The sequence below is a fragment of the Mya arenaria genome, chromosome 2 (assembly GCF_026914265.1).
Source record: "Mya arenaria isolate MELC-2E11 chromosome 2, ASM2691426v1".
NCBI lineage: Eukaryota > Metazoa > Mollusca > Bivalvia > Myida > Myidae > Mya > Mya arenaria.
The window spans coordinates 19,101,801-19,125,847 of NC_069123.1; the positions used below are offsets into that span (position 1 = coordinate 19,101,801).

Below are 24,047 nucleotides of genomic sequence, written 5' to 3' on the forward strand. Positions count from 1 at the left end.
TCTTTCTAGACAGCGTGCTGGACTTGTTTTGCAGTTACTTTGAAAATCTTCAAAAGCTAAACTGAACAAGACTGGAGCAAAAAACTCACAATACCAAAAGGGGTTTTAAAGACTTACGAGATCATTCTCACATCATCTATACCATTAGTTTTTATCTACAAACTAAAGTCAACATAATAATTAATATTTTACATAAATATTGCAATGAATAAAACATATTGCAATAAGTGCCAATAACATAGCAATCAAGTATGATCACTATAGGCCTAAACATGAGATTTCAACATTTCCTGATAAACAATAAATAATTGTACTTAACAATTTTCTCATTATTTACACAAGCTGAAAAAATGGTCTCTTTTTGAATACTTCACATATTTCATGGCTTTCATCATTCAAACTAACATTTCGCTTGTTATTTTAATATTCAATGATTTTGTAAACATTCATAAATGATGGTTAAAATTAACATTCATGCTAATCATGCCTACCAAAAGCACCTGACTGACCAATCAGTATCCAATTTAGGCAGGGCTTATTGGTGGTTCATTGAAATCAACCATGACCTCACACAATCTGCACTGATCAACAGTAGTTAATGAGTTGTTTCAATTGTTCTTATTTGCATAAACTTAGAAAACAACTGCAGTGAATAAAATTTATTCCTCATCACTGAGAGAAAGTTAAGAAAAATGAACGAAGCCGAGTTACATCTAGTAGGATATCAAATCCTACAAATGTATTCATCATTTTATATAACCGTATTTAGTAAATGTTAAATTTTTGTCTAAAAAGTTTCATTTTTTTTGTATATCAAAGAACATTTGTGTGTATAATTTTGATGATATTTTGTGATTCATTTAATTTCATTCTTGTTTCATTTAGTGTTCAATCCCAAGCTTTCTTGTTCACATTTAAGTGCAAGAAAAGTCACTTAATAATGATCTGAATAAATTCATTATAATGTAAGGTCACATAAAGGATATATTGTGCTTTTTAAAAATAACATTTTTTTCATCTGTTTAAAATTATGTCAAATGTAATGCATTGAAATTTTAAAAGCTGCACTCTCATTTTGACAACTTTTTTATTTTTCGTCTTGGAACGAGCCATTTTTGCGAAAATCCATGGAAACCAGTTATATATAAGACTGCTGACCAAAATTTAGATGGCAGTTTTTTATATTAAAGTTAAAAAAATTGATGTTTTAAGCATTATTCTTAAACTGTTAGTAACGGTTTAAGCCATAAAACATTATTTTCGAACGGAAATATGACAAACTACGAGCTGATCGTTTGTCAGCAATCTGATATCATTGGTTTGAAGATATCTACGCATTTTTTTTGTTTGTCAGCAATCTGATATCATTGGTTTGAAGATATTTACGCAAAAATTTGCTCTTTCCAAGACAAAAAAAGTTGTAAAAACGGTAAATCTGTGAGAGTGCAGCTTTAAACTATGACAGGAATAATTCAAGGGAGTGATTTTTTTTGTGATTTCTAGCATTAAAATTGTCTGAATCGCATGAAAATGTTTAAATTATGTAAGGTATTCTCACATTGGTCACACTTTTTGAACTTTGTGCTGTCTTCTTTTTGTTTGTCTCAAATTAATACAGCATTGGCTTCAATTGTTGTTTATGAAAGGGACTGTACACCAGATTGGCACCAATAATTTTTTTTTTCCTGTAACGAATCTAAGGACACTTTTTTTGATAAAATATTTTACTCTTTGATATCGTTATTGTAAATAAAATACCAAAATAAGAAAAAAAAAGCAGTGAAGTGTCGTATCCACTATGCTATGAAGACTTACTTTAACTGGGTGGAATTTTTCAGATGTATACCTAACTCGCTAATATCATGTTATAACATCAACGGCAGATCACGCATAAGGAGTGAATTCTACTCGGTAGACATACCTAGTAATCTGTTTTTAATGGAAAAAACACGAAATAACTGCTATTAATAAATCATTTGTAAACTATGGGGATCATCAGTTAGTAAGTTTCAATGCATTGATTGTACACATCGATACCAAGTGTATGTCAATTTTCTACAATTTTCTTTAAATTTTTGCTTTTTCATCAATAACTGAGTACAGCCCCTTTAAACTGTACCTTATAATGTCTGTGACTTATCAAATATTTAATAGTAATGGTCTACAACCAAGATTTGTTTTAATTATCCAGGTTTCAAACTGCATTGTTTATGCGATTGGAAAGGTAATCTTGAAAGCTCACTTAGTATAATTTTTACAAATAACATTCACCCTGCAAGGTACTCATATTTGGATGATACATAAAGATTTGGACAGTCATTTATGTATACTTGCATTTATTGATAAAGGATACCTTTTTCAAATCTTTGATTTAGATTGCAAAGTATATCTTATATAAATAAATATATATTCTTAACTTTATCTTAATACACAAGCTAATGCATCAGTCAATTGTAACCATGCCCCCCCCCCCGGTCCCGGAATAGCGGGGACTTTTACTTTCGGTCCAGCCAACCCCAGCTAAAATCCCCGCCCTGCGGAGATAATCTGATGGTAAAGTCCCCACCAAATGCCCCGCACCCAAGGGACACTATTTTAAGCCCCATCCACACTGTATTTTCCGGGGAGACCTGGCACAGCGGGGCCACCTGAAAGGTAAAAACATGGCCCGTTTCGCCGGCTATCCCCGGTATACCCCCCCCCCCCCCCCCGATGTTGGAGTCGTGGTTACAATTGACTGGTGCATAATGATCCATGTAGTGATCCAATCTCATGCCAAGATGATTTCTGGTCTGACATCGCGAGGTTAGTTATTCTTAAGCATAAAAAAGTCTGGACAGCATTTGAGAAATACTGTTGTGAGGTTAAATTTCATTACTTCACTATTCCACAACATTGGGTGATATGGGAACTTTATTAAATATTTTTATTTTAATTTTGTTCCCTAAACGCCACAAGTCAACTGATTAACTAATACAAATTCAATTCTATCTCCACAATATTCGGCACTGCACTGTTAAATAAAACTCAAAAGTTACACTTGTAAATTATTTAACCAAATACCTTTCCCTCAAATATTTCACAAATTTATATTGATCTATCAACAACAATGCATCACCATACATTATCTTTGACTGATTTTTGATTTTCATTCTTGGCTAGAAATCAAAAAGTTAGCACAAAGCGTCTTCAGAAAAAGAACTTGTAAAGTATGCACCAGTCAATTGTAACCACGCCCCCCCCCCCCCCAGGGAATAGCAGGTACTTTGACTTTCGGTCCAGCCAATCCCCGGTAAAACCCCTGCCCTGTGAGAACGAACTGGTGGTAAAATCCCGTGAATAACCCCCCCCCCCCGCACCCTGGGGATCTAAGGTAAGAGCAATTCCCTGATAAATTTTGAGGGTAGACAAAACCACCGCAATCACCCGGCATTGCGAGGACATTAGTTCTGGCTTCCATAACTTTAATGTTAATATTTATTTTTGACTGGTGCATTTCACGGGGCAGGTTGTGTTGCTTTGACACACCACGCCTCTGTCTGTTTTGTTGTTGTTGTTTTTTTATCAATTTTAGTAAGAATATGATGTGGTAACTGTAACTTGTGATAATTGGCAAAAAAAATTAAAAAAAATATTTTTTATTTTATTATCTTTGTAAAGGGTGACGACTTGACCCTGAATTTCCATATATTTGCCGACATGACCCTGTTTAAGAAGCCATAACTTTATCAAAACTTTTGTGTCAAAACAACGCAACCTGTCCCTGTGGTAAGAGAGGAAATCAAAATTGAGCATGCTGGATTGTTTTATCAATGGCGATGGTTTATCCAATGTCATGTACTTACACTGAGAGTGGCTCCAAGACTTTTCTCTGCACATAGGTAAACAATCATCTTATTCACAGATGATGTGCACATATTCATACATTTGGCTTCATTTAGAATGAAACTTCATAAATAAGTATGCGCATATTTGATATTTTTTTTTTATCTCCATTTTGCAAAATTGAAATCACATGATTTTTTTCAAACGAACTTGGTATTGCTTGAATATTTACGTGTCAGTTTAAAAATGCTACCCACGGTAAGATGAAAATAAATCTGTTTGATGGTGGTAATCATTCAATGGCGGCTTTATTGATAAATTTCCTCAATAAAACACTATAAAATTCACATCATCAGCATCCGGTAGTAGTGATAACATACATGTATGTCTGAATCATTCGGCCGCTCTGATCAGAGTAAATTTTGAGGTCAATAAGTAGACTGGTACCCTGATTTACTTTTCCTCGAAAATATGAAGTTATACAGGTACGCGGCATATGGTTTATAGTTAACATTAATAGTATTTGAACAATAAATACCAAAAATCATGTTGTATTTAAAAATGTGCTAAGTGCCATGCGATGATTAGTTAAAAAAACTTTGTATCGAAAAGAAAATATCACGGAAACATGCAAATTATGTCGAAAAAAAGAACAGGAATACCAACATTGTATGCAAAGGATAACAATACTTTTTTTAAACCAACTTTCCTGGTTGTTTTCTACTTAGACCGCACGCTTTATTCGCTTTACGTATGAATTCACAAGACATTTCGAATGCGCGACGGGCACCGCGGTTAGCTGATACTGGTTTATTTTCGGATAAAAGAGAAAGAGGGTACCAGTCTATCACTACAGAGCATTGAACGGAAAAATTTCGACTCGACCTTTCTGACAAGCTGATTGTACCTATTTTGAATTACTCTAGCGAGGTTTGGGGGTTTTATAAGGCAAATACTATCGAACGTATCCATACACAGTATTGCAAACGCATTCTTCAGGTGAAACGCTGTTCACAGAATGATTTTGTTTACGGTGTACTCGGTCGATTTGATTTAGCCTACAATAGATATATTAGAATTGTAAAGTACTGGCTAAAGATTCTAACTATCGACGACCTGAAATATTGTAAAATTGTCTACGATGTTTTAAAAACTGATGCTGATTTGCTTCCAAATAAGGTTTCGTGGGTAACATTACTTCAACATTTATTGTCATCATTAGAATTTTAGGGAGTTTGGCTAGCAGGGTGTTGGTGATGTTTTTGTAAGAATTTTTAAACAACGTTTGTGTGATACAAATGTACAAAACTGAAACGCGAGAATTGAAAATTCACCACGAAGCACTTTCTTTAAATCCATTGTTTCCTTTGGCTTTCAGTATTATTTAACCATAGCAATGTCTAGGTTACTTCTTTCATCTCATAATCTGTCTATTGAAACAGGTCGATGGCATCGCCCAAACTATATTCCACGTCAAGACAGAAAGTGTATTACATGCAATAAATTGGAAGACGAATATCACTTCGTGATAGAATGTAAATATATACTGAACTCCGTAAAAGATACATTGCAAAATATTATTGGTCCAATCCAAGTATGTATAAACTTAAACAACTCTTCGAAAGTTCTAATATTTCTAAACTCAGAAAGTTATTCACATACGTAGATAAGGCTTTTCAATTTAGAAAAGGTTTACAAAGATACACAATATTTTTTTCAATTTTTGTTTTTTTGTTGTTGTTTTTTTATAATATGCCTTACATTTCATTTTATGTATTGGTAAATTTGTCCTTTGATTTGTATGTATTGAAGATCGATATTTTGTTTTGAAATGTGTAACAGTATAATGTTAAAAAAGTTCACTTTTTTCAGAATTCTATGTTGCACTATGTTGACACTGTATGTAGTAATATAGGTATATGAACACCTTCTCCGTATATGATGTCGACTTGCACCTTTAAGTATTACGTTGTCTTTAATTATGTCATTCGTTACCTGTAAAATCTTTCGTAAAATTTAAACAAGCCTTACGTGCTCCACTTGCTATGTCATTTGAAAATGTTAAATCGTGTATTTTGTTTTTCTCACGGGCCATGTGGCTTATAGAGCATGTATTCAAAATAAACCATCTACTAGTATCTATGATATGTTAAGTAACTATATCGTCACGTAATCGCACTGTTGCAGTATTTACCGTACTGTAGAGGTAACACTGCGTAGAGTTTGCAATTTTGAATCCATGGCACTTAAGTTCTTTCAACACGTCATGCCAAAAAGTTGACCAAACAAAAACTGAAATTACAATTAAACATGGAAACAAAATGTGAATTTGGGCGTAAAAGCGAATGCAGTAAAGCCTGAGTAACGAAACATCCCTTTTTATTTGATCTTGCATCTATTTAAGTCGCTAAACTTTAATTCTGACATGTTATACGGAAACATCGTTTATCATGATTCACATTTTATACTTCAGACGCTCGGGTCACATTAATGGGGTTAAGTGAACACATTGCAGCATTCCAATTAATCAATCATCAATAGTTATAGCTCTATGTTTTAGGAGTTAAACAGATACGTCTCAGTTACAACACATTATGAACAACGGGTATATAAGAAATTAAAACAAAAATACAACAACGATCAAAACAATGATTAAACGATCCAACGTCATTCGCAAATGACTACATGGATCGTGTTTAATTATCCTTAATCATAAACATGTTGGGTTCAAAGCAAAAACAGTCACACCACGCGGTACTGTCAGAGCAGCCGAGTTGTATGCCAGCAGTCACACCACGCGGTACTGTCAGAGTAGCCCAGCTGTATGCCAGCAGTCACGCCAACCGCCGTACTGTCAGAGCAGCCCAGTTGTATGACAGCAGTAATACCAACCGCCGTACTGTCAGAGCAGCCCAGTTGTATGCCAGCAGTGACACCATGCGGTACTGTCAGAGCAGCCCAGTTGTATGACAGCAGTCACACCAACCGCCGTACTGTCGGAGTAGCCCAGTTGTATGCCAGCAGTGACACCACCCGTCGAACTGTCAGAGCAGCCCAGTTGTATGACAGCAGTCACACCAACCGCCGTACTGTCGGAGCAGCCCAGTTGTATGCCAGCAGTCACACCACCCGCCGTACTGTCAGAGCAGCCCAGTTGTATGCCAGCAGTCAAACCAACCGCCGAACTGTCAGAGTAGCCCAGTTGTATGCCAGCAGTTACACCACACGCCGTACAGTCAGAGCAGCCTTGTTGTATGCCAGCAGTGACACCACCCGCCGTACTGTCAGAGCAGCCCAGTTGTATGAAAGCAGTGACACCACCCGTCGTACTGTCAGAGCAGTCCAGGTGTATGACAGCAGTAATACCACCCGCCGTACTGTCAGAGCAGCCCAGTTGTATGACAGCAGTAATACCAGCCGCCGTACTGTCAGAGCAGCCCAGTTGTATGCCAGCAGTCACTCCACCCGCCGTACTGTCAGAGCAGCCCAGTTGTATGACAGCAGTGACACCACCCGTCGTACTGTCAGAGCAGCCCAGGTGTATGACAGCAGTAATACCACCCGCCGTACTGTCAGAGCAGCCCAGTTATATGCCAGCAGTCACATCACACGCCGTACTGTCAGGGCAGCCCAGTTGTATGCCAGCAGTTACACCACCCACCGTCGTGTCAGAGCAGCCCAGTTGTATGCCAGCAGTCACACCACCCGCCGTACTGTCAGAGCAGCCCAGTTGTATACCAGCAGTCACACCACGCGGTACTGTCAGAGTAGCCCAGTTGTAAGCCAGCAGTCACATCAACCGCCATACTGTCAGAACAGCCCAGTTGTATGACAGCAGTAATACCACCCGCCGTACTGTCAGAGCAGCCCAGTTGTATGACAGCAGTAATACCAACCGCCGAACTGTCAGAGCAGCCCAGTTATATGCCAGCAGTCTCACCACCCGTCGTACTGTCAGAGCAGCCGTGTTGTATGCCAGCAGTCACACCACCCGCCGTACTGTAAGAGCAGCCGAGTTGTATGCCAGCAGTCACACCACGCGGTACTGTCAGAGCAGCCCAGTTGTATACCAGCAGTCCTACAACCCGCCGTACTGTCAGAGCAGCCCAGTTGTATGCCAGCAGTGGCACCATGCGGTACTGTCAGAGTAGCCCAGTTGTATGTCAACAGTCACACCAAGCAGTACTGTCAGAGCAGCCCCGTTTGTATGCCAGCAGTGGCACCATGCGGTACTGTCAGAGTAGCCCATTTGTATGCCAACAGTCATACCATGTGTTACTGTCAGAGCAGGCCAGTTGTATGCCAGCAGTGGCACCACGTGGTACTGTCAGAGCAGCCCAGTTGTATGACAGCACTGACACCACGCGGTACTGTCAGAGCAGCCCAGTTGTATGCCAGCAGTGACACCATGCGGTACTGTCAGAGCAGCCCAGTTGTATACCAGCAGTCATACCACGCGGTTCTGTCAGAGCAGCCCAGTTGTATGCCAGCAGTCACACCACGTGGTACTGTCAGAGCAGCCCAGTTATATGCCAGCGGTCACACCACGCGGTACTGTCAAAGCAGCACAGTTATATGCCGCCAGTCACACCACGCGGTTCTGCTAGAGCAGCCCATGTGTATGCCAGCAGTCGCACCACGCGGTACTGTCAGAGCAGCCCAGTTGTATGCCAGCAGTCACACCAACCGCCGTATTGTCAGACCAGCCCAGTTGTATAACAGCAGTAACAACTCGCGGTACTGTCAGAACAGCCCAGTTATATGCAGGCAGTCACACCATGCAGTACTGTCAGAGCAGCCCAGTTGTATGTATGCCAGCAGTCACACCACGTGGTACTGTCAGAGCAGCCCAGTTATATGCCAGCGGTCACACCACGCGGTACTGTCAAAGCAGCACAGTTATATGCCGCCAGTCACACCACGCGGTTCTGCTAGAGCAGCCCATGTGTATGCCAGCAGTCGCACCACGCGGTACTGTCAGAGCAGCCCAGTTGTATGCCAGCAGTCACACCAACCGCCGTATTGTCAGACCAGCCCAGTTGTATAACAGCAGTAACAACTCGCGGTACTGTCAGAACAGCCCAGTTATATGCAGGCAGTCACACCATGCAGTACTGTCAGAGCAGCCCAGTTGTATGTATGCCAGCAGTCACACCACGCGGTACTGTCAGAGCAGCCCAGTTGTATGCCAGCAGTGGCACCATGCGGTACTGTCAGAGCAGCCCAGTTGTATGCCAGCAGTAACAAACTCGCGGTACTGTCAGAGCAGCTCAGTTGTATTCCAGCAGTCATACCACGCGGTACTGTCAGAGCAGCCCAGTTGTATGACAGCACTGACACCACGCGGTACTGTCAGAGCAGCCCAGTTGTATGCCAGCAGTGGCACTATGTGGTACTGTCAGAGCAGCCCAGTTGTATGCCAGCAGTCACACCACGCGGTACTGTCAGAGCAGCCCAGTTATATGCCAGCAGTCACACCAACCGCCGTACTGTCAGAGCAGCCCAGTTGTATGCCAGCAGTGACACCATGCGGTACTGTCAGAGCAGCCCAGTTGTATACCAGCAGTCATACCACGCGGTTCTGTCAGAGCAGCCCAGTTGTATGCCAGCAGTCACACCACGCGGTACTGTCAGAGCAGCCCAGTTGTATAACAGCAGTAACAACTCGCGGTACTGTCAGAACAGCCCAGTTATATGCAGGCAGTCACACCATGCAGTACTGTCAGAGCAGCCCAGTTGTATGTATGCCAGCAGTCACACCACGCGGTACTGTCAGAGCAGCCCAGTTGTATGCCAGCAGTGGCACCATGCGGTACTGTCAAAGCAGCCCAGTTGTATGCCAGCAGTAACAAACTCGCGGTACTGTCAGAGCAGCTCAGTTGTATTCCAGCAGTCATACCACGCGGTACTGTCAGAGCAGCCCAGTTGTATGACAGCACTGACACCACGCGGTACTGTCAGAGCAGCCCAGTTGTATGCCAGCAGTGGCACTATGTGGTACTGTCAGAGCAGCCCAGTTGTATGCCAGCAGTCACACCACGCGGTACTGTCAGAGCAGCCCAGTTATATGCCAGCAGTCACACCAACCGCCGTACTGTCAGAGCAGCCCAGTTGTATGCCAGCAGTGACACCATGCGGTACTGTCAGAGCAGCCCAGTTGTATACCAGCAGTCATACCACGCGGTTCTGTCAGAGCAGCCCAGTTGTATGCCAGCAGTCACACCACGCGGTACTGTCAGAGCAGCCCAGTTGTATAACAGCAGTAACAACTCGCGGTACTGTCAGAACAGCCCAGTTATATGCAGGCAGTCACACCATGCAGTACTGTCAGAGCAGCCCAGTTGTATGTATGCCAGCAGTCACACCACGCGGTACTGTCAGAGCAGCCCAGTTGTATGCCAGCAGTGGCACCATGCGGTACTGTCAGAGCAGCCCAGTTGTATGCCAGCAGTAACAAACTCGCGGTACTGTCAGAGCAGCTCAGTTGTATTCCAGCAGTCATACCACGCGGTACTGTCAGAGCAGCCCAGTTGTATGACAGCACTGACAGCACGCGGTACTGTCAGAGCAGCCCAGTTGTATGCCAGCAGTGGCACCATGCGGTACTGTCAGAGCAGCCCAGTTGTATGCCAGCAGTAACAAACTCGCGGTACTGTCAGAGCAGCTCAGTTGTATTCCAGCAGTCATACCACGCGGTACTGTCAGAGCAGCCCAGTTGTATGACATCACTGACACCACGCGGTACTGTCAGAGCAGCCCAGTTGTATGCCAGCAGTGGCACTATGTGGTACTGTCAGAGCAGCCCAGTTGTATGCCAGCAGTCACACCACGCGGTACTGTCAGAGCAGCCCAGTTATATGCCAGCAGTCACACCAACCGCCGTACTGTCAGAGCAGCCCAGTTGTATGCCAGCAGTGACACCATGCGGTACTGTCAGAGCAGCCCAGTTGTATACCAGCAGTCACACCACGCGGTACTGTCAGAGCAGCCCAGTTATATGCCAGCGGTCACACCACGCGGTACTGTCAAAGCAGCACAGTTATATGCCGCCAGTCACACCACGCGGTTCTGCTAGAGCAGCCCATGTGTATGCCAGCAGTCGCACCACGCGGTACTGTCAGAGCAGCCCAGTTGTATGCCAGCAGTCACACCAACCGCCGTATTGTCAGACCAGCCCAGTTGTATAACAGCAGTAACAACTCGCTGTACTGTCAGAACAGCCCAGTTATATGCAGGCAGTCACACCATGCAGTACTGTCAGAGCAGCCCAGTTGTATGTATGCCAGCAGTCACACCACGCGGTACTGTCAGAGCAGCCCAGTTGTATGCCAGCAGTGGCACCATGCGGTACTGTCAGAGCAGCCCAGTTGTATGCCAGCAGTAACAAACTCGCGGTACTGTCAGAGCAGCTCAGTTGTATTCCAGCAGTCATACCACGCGGTACTGTCAGAGCAGCCCAGTTGTATGACAGCACTGACACCACGCGGTACTGTCAGAGCAGCCCAGTTGTATGCCAGCAGTGGCACTATGTGGTACTGTCAGAGCAGCCCAGTTGTATGCCAGCAGTCACACCACGCGGTACTGTCAGAGCAGCCCAGTTATATGCCAGCAGTCACACCAACCGCCGTACTATCAGAGCAGCCCAGTTGTATGCCAGCAGTCACACCACGCGGTTCTGTCAGAGCAGCCCAGTTGTATGCCAGCAGTGGCACCATGCGGTACTGTCAGAGCAGCCCAGTTGTATGCCAGCAGTTACAGCTCGCGGTACTGTCAGAGCAGCCCAGTTATATGCCAGCTGTCACACCAAACGCCGTACTGCCAGAGCAGCCCAGTTATATGTATGACAGCACTGACACCACGCGTAACTATCAGAATAGCCCAGTTGTATGCCAGCAGTGATACCACGTGTAACTACAAGTATCAGAATAGCCCAGTTGTATGCCGGCAGTCACACCACGCGTAACTATCAGAATAGCCCAGTTGTATGACAGCAGTCACACCACGCGTAATTATCAGAGTAGCCAAGTTGTATGACAGCACTGACACCACGCGTAACACGTAACTATCAGAGTAGCCCAGTTGTATGACAGCAGTGACACCACGCGTAGCTATCAGAGTAGCCCAGTTGTATGTATGACAGCACTGACACCACGCGTAACTATCAGAATAGCCCAGTTGTATGACAGCAGTCACACCACGCGTAAATGTCAGAGCAGCCCAGTTGTATGACAGCACTGACACCACGCGTAACTATCAGAATACCCCAGTTGTATGACAGCAGTGACACCACGCAGTACTGTCGGAGCAGCCCAGTTGTATGCCAGCAGTGACACCACGCGTAACTATCAGAATAGCCCAGTTGTATGACAGCAGTGACACCACGCAGTACTGTCAGAGCAGCCCAGTTGTATGACAGTACTGACACCACGCGTAACTATCAGAGCAGCCCAGTTGTATGACAGCAGTCACACCACGCGTAACTATCAGAATAGTCCAGTTGTATGACAGCAGTGACACCACGCGTAACTATCAGAATAGCCCAGTTGTATGACAGCACTGACGCCACGCGTAACTTTCAGAGTAGCCCAGTTGTATGACAGCACTGACACCACGCGTAACTATCAGAGTAGCCCAGTTGTATGACAGCACTGACACCACGCGTAACTATCAGAGTAGCCCAGTTGTATGCCAGCAGTAACACCACGTGTAACTATCAGAGTAGCTCAGTTGTATGACAGCACTGACACCACGCGTAACTATCAGAGTAGCCCAGTTGTATGACAGCAGTGACACCACGCGTAACTATCAGAGTAGCCCAGTTGTATGACAGCACTGACACCACGCGTAACTCTCAGAGTAGCCCAGTTGTATGACAGCACTGACACCACGCGTAACTATCAGAGCAGTCCAGTTGTATGACAGCACTGACACCACGCGTAACTATCAGAATAGCCCAGTTGTATGACAGCACTATCAGAGCAGCCCAGTTGTATGACAGCACTGACATCACGCGTAACTATCAGAGCAGCGCAGTTGTATGCCAGCACTGACACCACGCGTAACTATCAGAGCAGCCCAGTTGTATGACAGCACTATCAGAGCAGCCCAGTTGTATGACAGCACTGACACCACGCGTAACTATCAGAATACCCCAGTTGTATGACAGCAGTGACACCACACAGTACTGTCGGAGCAGCCCAGTTGTATGCCAGCAGTGACACCATGCGTAACTATCAGAATAGCCCAGTTGTATGACAGCAGTGACACCACGCAGTACTGTCAGAGCAGCCCAGTTGTATGACAGTACTGACACCACGCGTAACTATCAGAGCAGCCCAGTTGTATGCCAGCACTGACACCACGCGTAACTATCAGAGCAGCCCAGTTGTATGACAGCACTATCAGAGCAGCCCAGTTGTATGACAGCACTGACACCACGCGTAACTATCAGAATACCCCAGTTGTATGACAGCAGTGACACCACACAGTACTGTCGGAGCAGCCCAGTTGTATGCCAGCAGTGACACCACGCGTAACTATCAGAATAGCCCAGTTGTATGACTGCAGTGACACCACGCAGTACTGTCAGAGCAGCCCAGTTGTATGACAGTACTGACACCACGCGTAACTTTCAGAATAGTCCAGTTGTATGACAGCAGTGACACCACGCGTAACTATCAGAATAGCCCAGTTGTATGACAGCACTGACGCCACGCGTAACTATCAGAGTAGCCCAGTTGTATGACAGCACTGACACCACGCGTAACTATCAGAGTAGCCCAGTTGTATGACAGCACTGACACCACGCGTAACTATCAGAGTAGCCCAGTTGTATGCCAGCAGTAACACCACGTGTAACTATCAGAGTAGCTCAGTTGTATGACAGCACTGACACCACGCGTAACTATCAGAGTAGCCCAGTTGTATGACAGCAGTGACACCACGCGTAACTATCAGAGTAGCCCAGTTGTATGACAGCAGTCACACCACGCGTAACTATCAGAGCAGTCCAGTTGTATGACAGCACTGACACCACGCGTAACTATCAGAATAGCCCAGTTGTATGACAGCACTGACATCACGCGTAACTATCAGAGCAGCCCAGTTGAATGCCAGCACTGACACCACGCGTAACTATCAGAGCAGCCCAGTTGTATGACAGCACTATCAGAGCAGCCCAGTTGTATGACAGCACTGACACCACGCGTAACTATCAGAGCAGCCCAGTTGTATGACAGCACTGACACCACGCGTAACTATCAACATAGCCCAGTTGTATGACAGCACTGACACCACGCGTAACTATCGGAGTAGCCCAGTTGTATGACAGCACTGACACCACGCGTAACTATCAGAGTAGCCCAGTTGTATGACAGCACTGACACCACGCGTTACTATCAGAGTAGCCGAGTTGTATGACAGCACTGACACCACGCGGTACTGTCAGAGCAGCCGAGTTGTATGACAGCACTGACACCACGCGTAACTATCAGAGTAGCCGAGTTGTATGACAGCACTGACACCACGCGTAGCTATCAGAGTAGCCCAGTTGTATGACAGCACTGACACCACGCGTAACTATCAGAGTAGCCTAGTTGTATGACAGCACTGACACCACGCGTAGCTATCAGAGTAGCCCAGTTGTATGACAGCACTGACACCACGCGTAACTATCAGAGTAGCCTAGTTGTATGACAGCACTGACACCACGCGTAACTATCAGAGTAGCCCAGTTGTATGTATGACAGCACTGACACCACGCGTAACTATCAGAATAGCCCAGTTGTATGACAGCACTGCCACCACGCGTAACTATCAGAATAGCCCAGTTGTATGACAGCACTGACACCACGCGTTACTATCAGAGTAGCCCAGTTGTATGCCAGCACTGACACCACGCGTAACTATCAGAGCAGGCCAGTTGTATGACAGCATTGACGCCACGCGTAACTATCAGAGTAGCTTAGTTGTATGACAGCACTGACATCACGCGTAACTATCAGAGCAGCCCAGTTGTATGACAGCACTGACACCACGTGTAACTATCAGAGCAGCCTAGTTATATGACAGCACTGACACCACGCGTAACTATCAGAGCAGCCCAGTTGTATGACAGCACTGACACCGCGCGTAACTATCAGAGCAGCCCAGTTGTATGACAGCACTGACACCACGCGTAACTATCAGAGTAGCCCAGTTGTATGACAGCACTGACACCACGCGTAACTATCAGAGCAGCCCAGTTGTATGACAGCAATGACACCACGCGTAACTATCAGAATAGCCCAGTTGTATGACAGCTCTGACACCACGCGTAACTATCAGAATAGCCCAGTTGTATGACAGCACTGACACCACGCGTAACTATCAGAGTAGCCCATTTGTATGACAGCACTGACACCACACGTAACTATCAGAGTAGCCCTGTTGTATGTATGACAGCACTGACACCACGCGTAACTATCAGAATAGCCCAGTTGTATGACAGCACTGACACCACGCGTAACTATCAGAGTAGCCCAGTTGTATGACAGCACTGACACCACGCGTAACTATCAGAGCAGCCAATTCGTATGACAGCACTGACACCACGCGTAACTATCAGAGTAGTCCAGTTTTATGACAGCACTGACACCACGCGTAACTCTCAGAATAGCCCAGTTTTATGACAGCACTGACACCACGCGTAACTATCAGAATAGATCAGTTTTATGACAGCACTGACACCACGCGTAACTATCAGAATAGCCCAGTTGTATGACAGCACTGACACCACGCGTAACTATCAGAGCAGCCAATTCGTATGACAGCACTGACACCACGCGTAACTATCAGAGTAGTCTAGCTGTATGTATGACAGCACTGACACCACGCGTAACTATCAGAATAGCCCAGTTTTATGACAGCACTGACACCACGCGTAACTCTCAGAGTAGCCCAGTTGTATGCCAGCACTGACACCACGCGTAACTATCAGAGTAGCCCAATTGTATGACAGCACTGACACCACGCGTAACTATCAGAGTAGCCCAGTGGTATGACAGCACTGACACCACGCGTAACTATCAGAGTAGCCCAGTTGTTTGACAGCACTGAAACCACGCGTAACTATCAGAGTAGCCCAGTTGTATGACAGCATTGACACCACGCGTAACTATCAGAGTAGCCCAGTTGTATGATAGCAGTCACACCACGCGGTAAACGACCTTAAATGTCTTTTATTTATTGTGTGTTTACTACTTTCTATGTATACATCTGTTCTTCAATTTGTAGCCCAGGTTCTAAGCTTCGCTCTCTGTTCAAACTATGGGAAAAGACGTGTTGTTTATTGTCAGCATCATCTCAACATGAACCACTCAAGACGCTGGTTGATGAAAAATTAACGTAATCCGGTGGAGCTACTCTATTCCCACACCCAAGCCCATGCCACAACACTGTGTTTGTCCGAGGGGGCATTAATTGTTAAACATATATGGAGACCACCAGCTATTAAATTAATCAAAATCTTGGATAACATACATGTTGCTAAAGCTGCAGAAAAAATAGCCTAACTTCAAAAATGCATTGCTAAATATAAAATCTTTTTTATTATTTATATTCCTTTATTCCATTTAAAAACATTGAGTCTCTGGAGCAATGTTAAGTTTATACATAATATTTTTATACTGCAGGCGTGTCAGTAAAATTTTCTACAGTGTGCTTTTTCTGTTAAGAGGAAGAAGTAGTGCCAGCAATGAGGAGTCAACTGCTGGTCAGACACCGGTACCGGTATATTTCATTGTAAGGCCAATATGTGGCAATAGTGTTGCAAATAGGAAAACTATTGCAGTCAGGAATGTGCTTCAAATAAACAACAACAAAACGTGACACTGAAACTGAAAGTTTGTAATGATATTGACTTTATGTAACATTATTTTAAGGTGAAGTGAATAAAATGCTTATATCATGATAACATTAGTTTAAATCTGAAAATTGTGGGAGAGAACATTGCACTGTAAAGCCAAACATGTGTATGACAAAGTGAGCATTTGAACATATCAATATTTATTATAATAATGAGGCATTGCAGACATTGTATTGCATAGAAAACAAAACATAACATTTATTCATTTTCAGATGCCATTCATATGTGTCTTGGAACATGTATTTTCTGTTTGTTCATATTTTAATCTTTGGGTTTTGGGTTTCGCCACAGACACTATGATAAATACATGTATTGTAAAAAAATGAATAACTTGTCTGGATTCCTTTTTTCCCACCACCCGTCCAACGTTTTTTTAAAAAAATATATGAACATACAGCGATAATCCTATCTGAATCGAGATGAATTTGCTTCCTTTAATAACCAAATATGATGTCAAAAACACCAAAGTATGGCCACACTATATATGTTAACCTCTTTCGGTACCGGTATGACGATGGCCGGGAAAGTATGGCAACACTATATATGTTAACCTCTTTCGGTACCGGTATGACGATGGCCGGGAAAGTATGGCCACACTATATATGTTAACCTCTTTCGGTACCGGTATGACGATGGCCGGGAAGGTATGGCCACACTATATATGTTAACCTCTTTCGGTACCGGTATGACGATGGCCGGGAAAGTATGGCCACACTATATATGTTAACCTCTTTCAGTACCGGTATGACGATGGCCGGGAAAGTATGGCCACACTATATATGTTAACCTCTTTCAGTACCGGTATGACGATGGCCGGGAAGGTATGGCCACACTATATATGTTAACCTCTTTCAGTACCGGTATGACGATGGCCGGGAAAGTATGGCCACACTATATATGTTAACCTCTTTCAGTACCGGTATGACGATGGCCGGGATCGAGCCCGCGACCTTCCGCACCTAAACGTAGCGCTTTACAACTAAACTATCAGGGCGTTTGACCGACAAAATGCCGAATAAACCTGTGTTATATACAATTTTATTATGTGACCCAACAAAAAATGACTTCGATTCGATAATAACAACTGACTATTCTACAATATCTGACTATTCTATATGACTGATAGACAAGCATTTACGTACACCTATTGTACCAAACACGAACCACCACTAATAACGTGCAAAATATTTATTTTAAAATTATGACTTTTTCTACGCATACCATAATTGACACACTTTTTGATTTCAGTATTAAGTTTTGACTGTGTTCGATCCCATTGTAACCTAGCAACATCCCCAATGTGGCTAATCTTTATATTAAATTTATCATAAATATCTGCTAATTCGTCACATATACAAAATTGTATATCGTGTATATTTAGACATAAATAAGTCTTTTGCAAGAATCGGGTTATATTCTGCGTCGAAGCATTCCTGGTGAAAATTTGGCATGTTTTGGACCTCTGAATACATAAGCAGTGCATATGCATTAAAAATAGGAGACCAAGTGCAAACGATCGAGACTCTCCGTTCTATATTTATAAAATACACATGTATACCTGTTTGTACTGAATAATAACTCTGTATTTGAAAATATTGCACAAATGCCACTGTGGATTAAAATGTTTCGGAACCCATTGCTCTATTTAGAACTATCACATGACACGCATGTAATAAAGCCACGAACGGATTTCTGTACAGAGTATGGCTAGCGACATACTCGAGGATGGGCTAGCGAGTAATGGTTCTAGCTAATAACACACTAGTTTACTGAACAAAAGTTGATACTCAATGTAATTATAAACATCGGCGATGTACAGTTCACGGATGAAGATTGTAATTTTCTCACAAAACTTTAAAAGATAATTTCTGGTTTCGCAAGAAATTAAAAGCCCTTTTTGCTCCTTAATTGTTACGTAAAATGCAATTAAGCTATTTTTGACATTTTCTGTCGAGAAAGATTATGTGTTATGCTTAAGAACAAAATGCTTGGCTGCCTTTAAATTCCTGTTGGAAACATGTAAATCGTTTTCCCAGCAAAGATTTTCCTTTTAACAATCATTAAATGTATTGCTCAAATATGGTTCTCAATGATGACAGGTCTGCCCAAATCTGAATGAACATCTGAATATTCAGCGATGGAAGGCCCTGGCGGATTTCTTCCATATTGCAATGTAGCAATTGCTTTCTTAAAGTAATTATAAGATGACGTGCCCAGGCATGGCAACTCCAGACTAGGAATTTGGGGAGAATGAAGCTCAATCACGAACGTGCAATTGAACAGTTGATTGAAATTATAGCGAAATCCGACTAAGATTAAATTCACTTGCCAAAGGCTAGACACAAATGCTTTCAGACGACACGATGGTTTAATTCAAATCTTATAAAACCCGACGTTGACCCCTAAAACACACGCTGTTTTTAACGGAGGTACTTATTGTTTGCTTATTTTCATTGAATACAATGTAGTTCGTTGGAAAGGCACAGCAAACTTCTTATTTAAAATCAATACATACACATGAATTACAAACATAAATTTTGACTGATTAACCATTGCTTACTTACTAATAATGCATTTATGGAAAATATTAACTACTGATAACAAGATTGTAAGCGTGAATTTAATAGTAGAAAGCGCAAAAATATTAAATGATTGGTGAATGCTTAAAGATTTACTGTAGTTTACTATAGTCTTATAAGGTAGAGATAGGGTGTTTTATGCTCATTTTTTTTTTCAAATTAAACTCGGTATCCTTCATAAGAATCATTGTTTTTGACATTTATTCATCCTTTTAGAATATTAAAACAATTTTATTAATTTTGGTAAATCTTAACTGGGAGTAAGAGTGCATCTTTAAATATACTACTCAAAATTTGATAGGGATCATGTTTTTTAATGTAAAGTACATACGTATTTCAACAAAACGATATATCAACACTAAATGTTATCAAATGGCATTGTTTCAGGTTTCAAATGTCATAAGATATCAGTACCAAACCAATTCCGATCAAGCGTAACGGAATCCTAAACATGATAGGGGTCAAAAGCAGGCGTATATCAGATTGTCAACAAATTTGGAAAGTCAACAGAATATCTTTGAACTTTTTTTGACCATGTTAGTAGCGTGTGTGATGTCCACGAGCGTCAATAAAAGCTTGACATCGCCTCCGCATGTTGCTGATAAGCATCCGGAGCTGTTGCTGAGGGAGTCTGGCCCATTCCCTCTGAAGCGCTGTTCTGAGCTGAGGAACCGTTGTTGGCTGGGCCGGACGAGCAGAAACAGCTTTCTGAAGAATGTCCCAAGCATGCTCGATCGGGTTCATGTCGGGGGAACGAGCTGGCCAGTCCATACTCTCGATGGTAACATTTTCCAGAAATTGGTTTGTGATGTTTGCTCTGTGTGGGCGCGCATTATCATTAATGAGAATGAAATCAGGACCGATTGCACCTGCAAACGGTCGAACATAAACGTCCAGGATCTCGTTACAATAACGAACAGCCGTCAACGTACCGTTTTCAATTACATGTAAGACTGTTTTCCCGTGAATGCTGATTCCGGCCCATACCATGACTGAGACCTTGCCATATAACGGTCATGTTCGGCGACACAAACTGGAGCAAAACGTTTATGACGTCCCCTCCACACTCTGGAACGTCGATCTGTAAAATCAATACAAAACTTTGACTCGTCTGTAAAAAGCACTGTGGTCCATTCGTTTAACGGCCATCCAACGTGTTGACGTGCCCATTTCAAACGGTCCTGGATGTGGTATCGGGTCAATGGAATGCGAATTGCCGGTCGTCGTGCCATCAAGCCAGCACTATGCAAACGATTTCTGATGGTTTGCGTTGAAACTCTTACGTTTCTGGCGTTCTGGAAGTCATTACGTAACGAAGTGGCGTTACGAAAGCGGTTACATCTGGCTAAAACCGCAATGTAACGATCCTGAACGTCAGATGTAGCCTTTGCACGACCACCACCATGTCGATGTTGAGCATTTCCATTCGTTTGATAACGATTCCACATCCTGCAAACTACACTTTGTGACACATTCAGGTGTTCTGCCACAGTCCTCTGAGACAACCCTGCCTCCAGCATTCCAATGCCAACATGCATTTCATCAGGAGTTAAACGTCTTGTGTATGGCATTTTGAACAAAATGTGGTAGATGTTCCGAGTAAAAATCGAATAAACGAAGCGAAAAACAAGAAATGACCACATTTTAAAGTTGTTTCATGTATGCCAAAACGCCTTATTTCGTGGGTATGCAGTTTTCCGTGCCGCCTGTGCACGCGCTGGTAGCAATACAATCAAAATCATCGAACATTCTGGAGGCCTACGAAGGGATAAAGCTAATGCTTTGAAATTAAATAAGCATGCTTATTTGGTTAAGTTTTTACAAATAACTAATCAAGTGATCCTTATCAAATTTTGAGTAGTATATTATTCAGTTCTCTCGCATTTTACAACAGTTGTATACAATCGTCACACGTTCCTATATACACTGTATCACATTCTAATTAGATAATTAGCACACGAAGGCGGCCCATAAAATAAACGATTTATAGACATACTTTAATATGAAAATCATGTTTTTCTTTGCATCACATCGATAAAAGGCTATCCTGATTTCTGTCATAGAATACTGCGATATAAACGCACAACACGTACGCAAAACGTTCTTAAACTAAAGTTAAACACTGCGGAAAATGGTTGAATATACGGGAATGTACTGAAACCCGTAGACCCAACGTGTACGGTAAGTGTACGGGATGTTGAATATACGGGTGTGTTCAGACCCGTATATTCATAAAACTCGCATATCTTGAGTATACGGGATTCGATGTACGGGCGTGTACTAACCCGTACACCAGTGTTATACCTAGTACTTAAACTATTTTGATGGATGTACGGCACCGTACATCTCCGTATATCTTGAGTGTACGGGCATGTACGGTCTCCGTACATGTTGAAAATACTGGAAAATAGGTTCTTCCGTATATTCATCGTGTACGGGATTATACCATTCCCGTACACGATGAATATACGGGCGTGTACAAATCCCGTATATTATGGATGTACGGAAATATATCAGTTCCCGTACACGCTGAGTGTACGGAAAAGTAACAATTCCCGTACACTATGGATATACGGAAATGTACTCTTTCCCGTACACCCATGTTATAAAATAGTTTTCAATTTTGTAATCAAGTAAGGTAATTTGGTGTTGTTTTTTTGAGACCATACATGATATGAACAACATTTAAACCATTGACTTGTATACATTTTTCCGTGTTAAGTAGAAAAACAGCAAGGGTCACGTTGTGTAGGAAATGTAAGGCTTTTATGGTTTTAACAGCCTTTGATGAAATTAAAGCGACATGTTAATGATAAAAAAATGAGATTCGGCAATGCTGGTAGGGTTGATTTACGGCTAGTACTAAAAATATTTTGAGGTCACATATGGGAAAATGAATCGCCTGAAGGGCCCCCGTTCAAAAAGGTTAAAATTGTCAATCTTTAAAGAGCATCTTTATTTCAACTCCCTCGTACCAATGGGAGGATTAGGGTAAACTGCTTTTAATAAAAGGAAGTTCATAATAGGAATCAAACTATGAAGAAAGTAAGCTAACAATTAGAGCCATTTTCAATAAAATTAAGATCAAAACAAATCTGGTTTCTTTAAAATTATAACTTAATGCAATTTTAATAAAATGTAATTCGAAAACTTGAAATTAATGAATATTTTTGTTGTGTTTAATAAGTTATCGGTCTCTTTTGACGCCTTATCTTAGATATGATCTTATTTTATCAGCATTCATCAAAGCAGATGTCACAGATAATATAAAATCGTTTGAATACAATTATAAGTGAGATAAACCTGCTGGATATTTAGTAACTTATTTTATTCATTTATTTATTTACCATTATTCAATTAATGCATAATATGATAATAATATTTTCCGCAGCTTTTCGATGAAATTAATTGATAATTTTAATAATTCGTGTTTCGTAGATTTATGACCAACTGGCCATGTGGTTATGAAAACAAATGATCTCCGCGCGACATGCACAAATTGAAAAGGCCATAAAAGTACCCGAGAAAAAGACAGTGATGACACTTCTTAAATATATTAGGTGTATCCTTTCAATATAAAAAACAACATATATTAGTTATGCACCCAATTTCTTCGGTCACCCATAAATTGAAACAGTCGTCTGTGGACTTATCTGAAAAATGTATTAGTTAATTCCTACGATTTACTAGAAGTGATATAGCCTTATGTGTTTATATATACGAGGGAACCGATGTTTCGAACGACCTGATTTTCAATTCTCCAGTCTGTTATGAAATATATTTCAGTGTATTTTAAGTTTGAAGTCGTCTGTTTACTAAGACACCGATTATGTGTTGCGTTGTGGAAATCGCTTATATGTTCAAAGGCTGTCGTATACTATATGTATACTAAATATAAATTTTAAAAGAAATATCAATAAATTAATAAATAGAAAATTTTATTTTTACAAAATTGCCATATTGCAAAGCAAAGTGACAAGAAGGAATTATTTTCATAGATTCCGATGTTGGATCGACATGGTAGTGTTTATTCATATTCTTACTACTCATTTACATTTTTCACAATTAACAATTAATAATTATCATCTCAAATGCCCATATTAACTAATATCGGTCATGCGTTAACAGTAATAAACGGGTTTTCACACCTTATCAAATTGCGTTTCAACTGTCATTGTCATTTACAACTTGCGAAAATTTTAACATCTAGCAAATGTTTGTTTATTTTGGAACACGCGTTCGGGAAAAAGTGTGAAATTATGACCTCGAGGGAGCCATAAGGTTATGTGCACGATTTGTGTACTAGGGACCGAGGATATTGCTCGACTGATCGACATAATTAGGTTTTGATGCAGCGTGGGTATATTTTATATGAAAATAGAAGGAAAAAGGTCGGGACCAAGCTCCGACCTCGAGGGAACGCCGGTTCTCGAACGACCGCTTGTTCAAGGGAACGCAGTTTCACTGTAAGTCCTAACATTTAGGACTGAACCTCTCCACTCATAACCTATATGCCCCATTGGTATATTCAGCATATACGGGGAAACTAAACACTAAGCATGTACGGGAAACACAACACGTCCGTATTTTCGTTTTGTACGGGTAATGTTACTTGTATATTTCCGAACATCCATACTACATATTTAAAACCATACATATAGACATAATCTGAATTCCCAACTACTGACTAGTTAGCAGTTGAATATTCGCGAATAATCGACTGGAAATGGACGAATATC

At 42.1% G+C, this 24,047-nt stretch overlaps 1 protein-coding gene across 1 annotated transcript; it reads left to right on the forward strand.

The window, feature by feature from the left end:
- Positions 1-8,914: 8,914 nt before the first annotated feature.
- On the forward strand, positions 8,915-10,279 carry LOC128213640 (uncharacterized). Its single transcript, XM_052919625.1, has one exon. The coding sequence runs from the start codon at positions 8,915-8,917 to the stop codon at positions 10,277-10,279; it is 1,365 nt and encodes a 454-aa protein (XP_052775585.1).
- Positions 10,280-24,047: the final 13,768 nt, after the last annotated feature.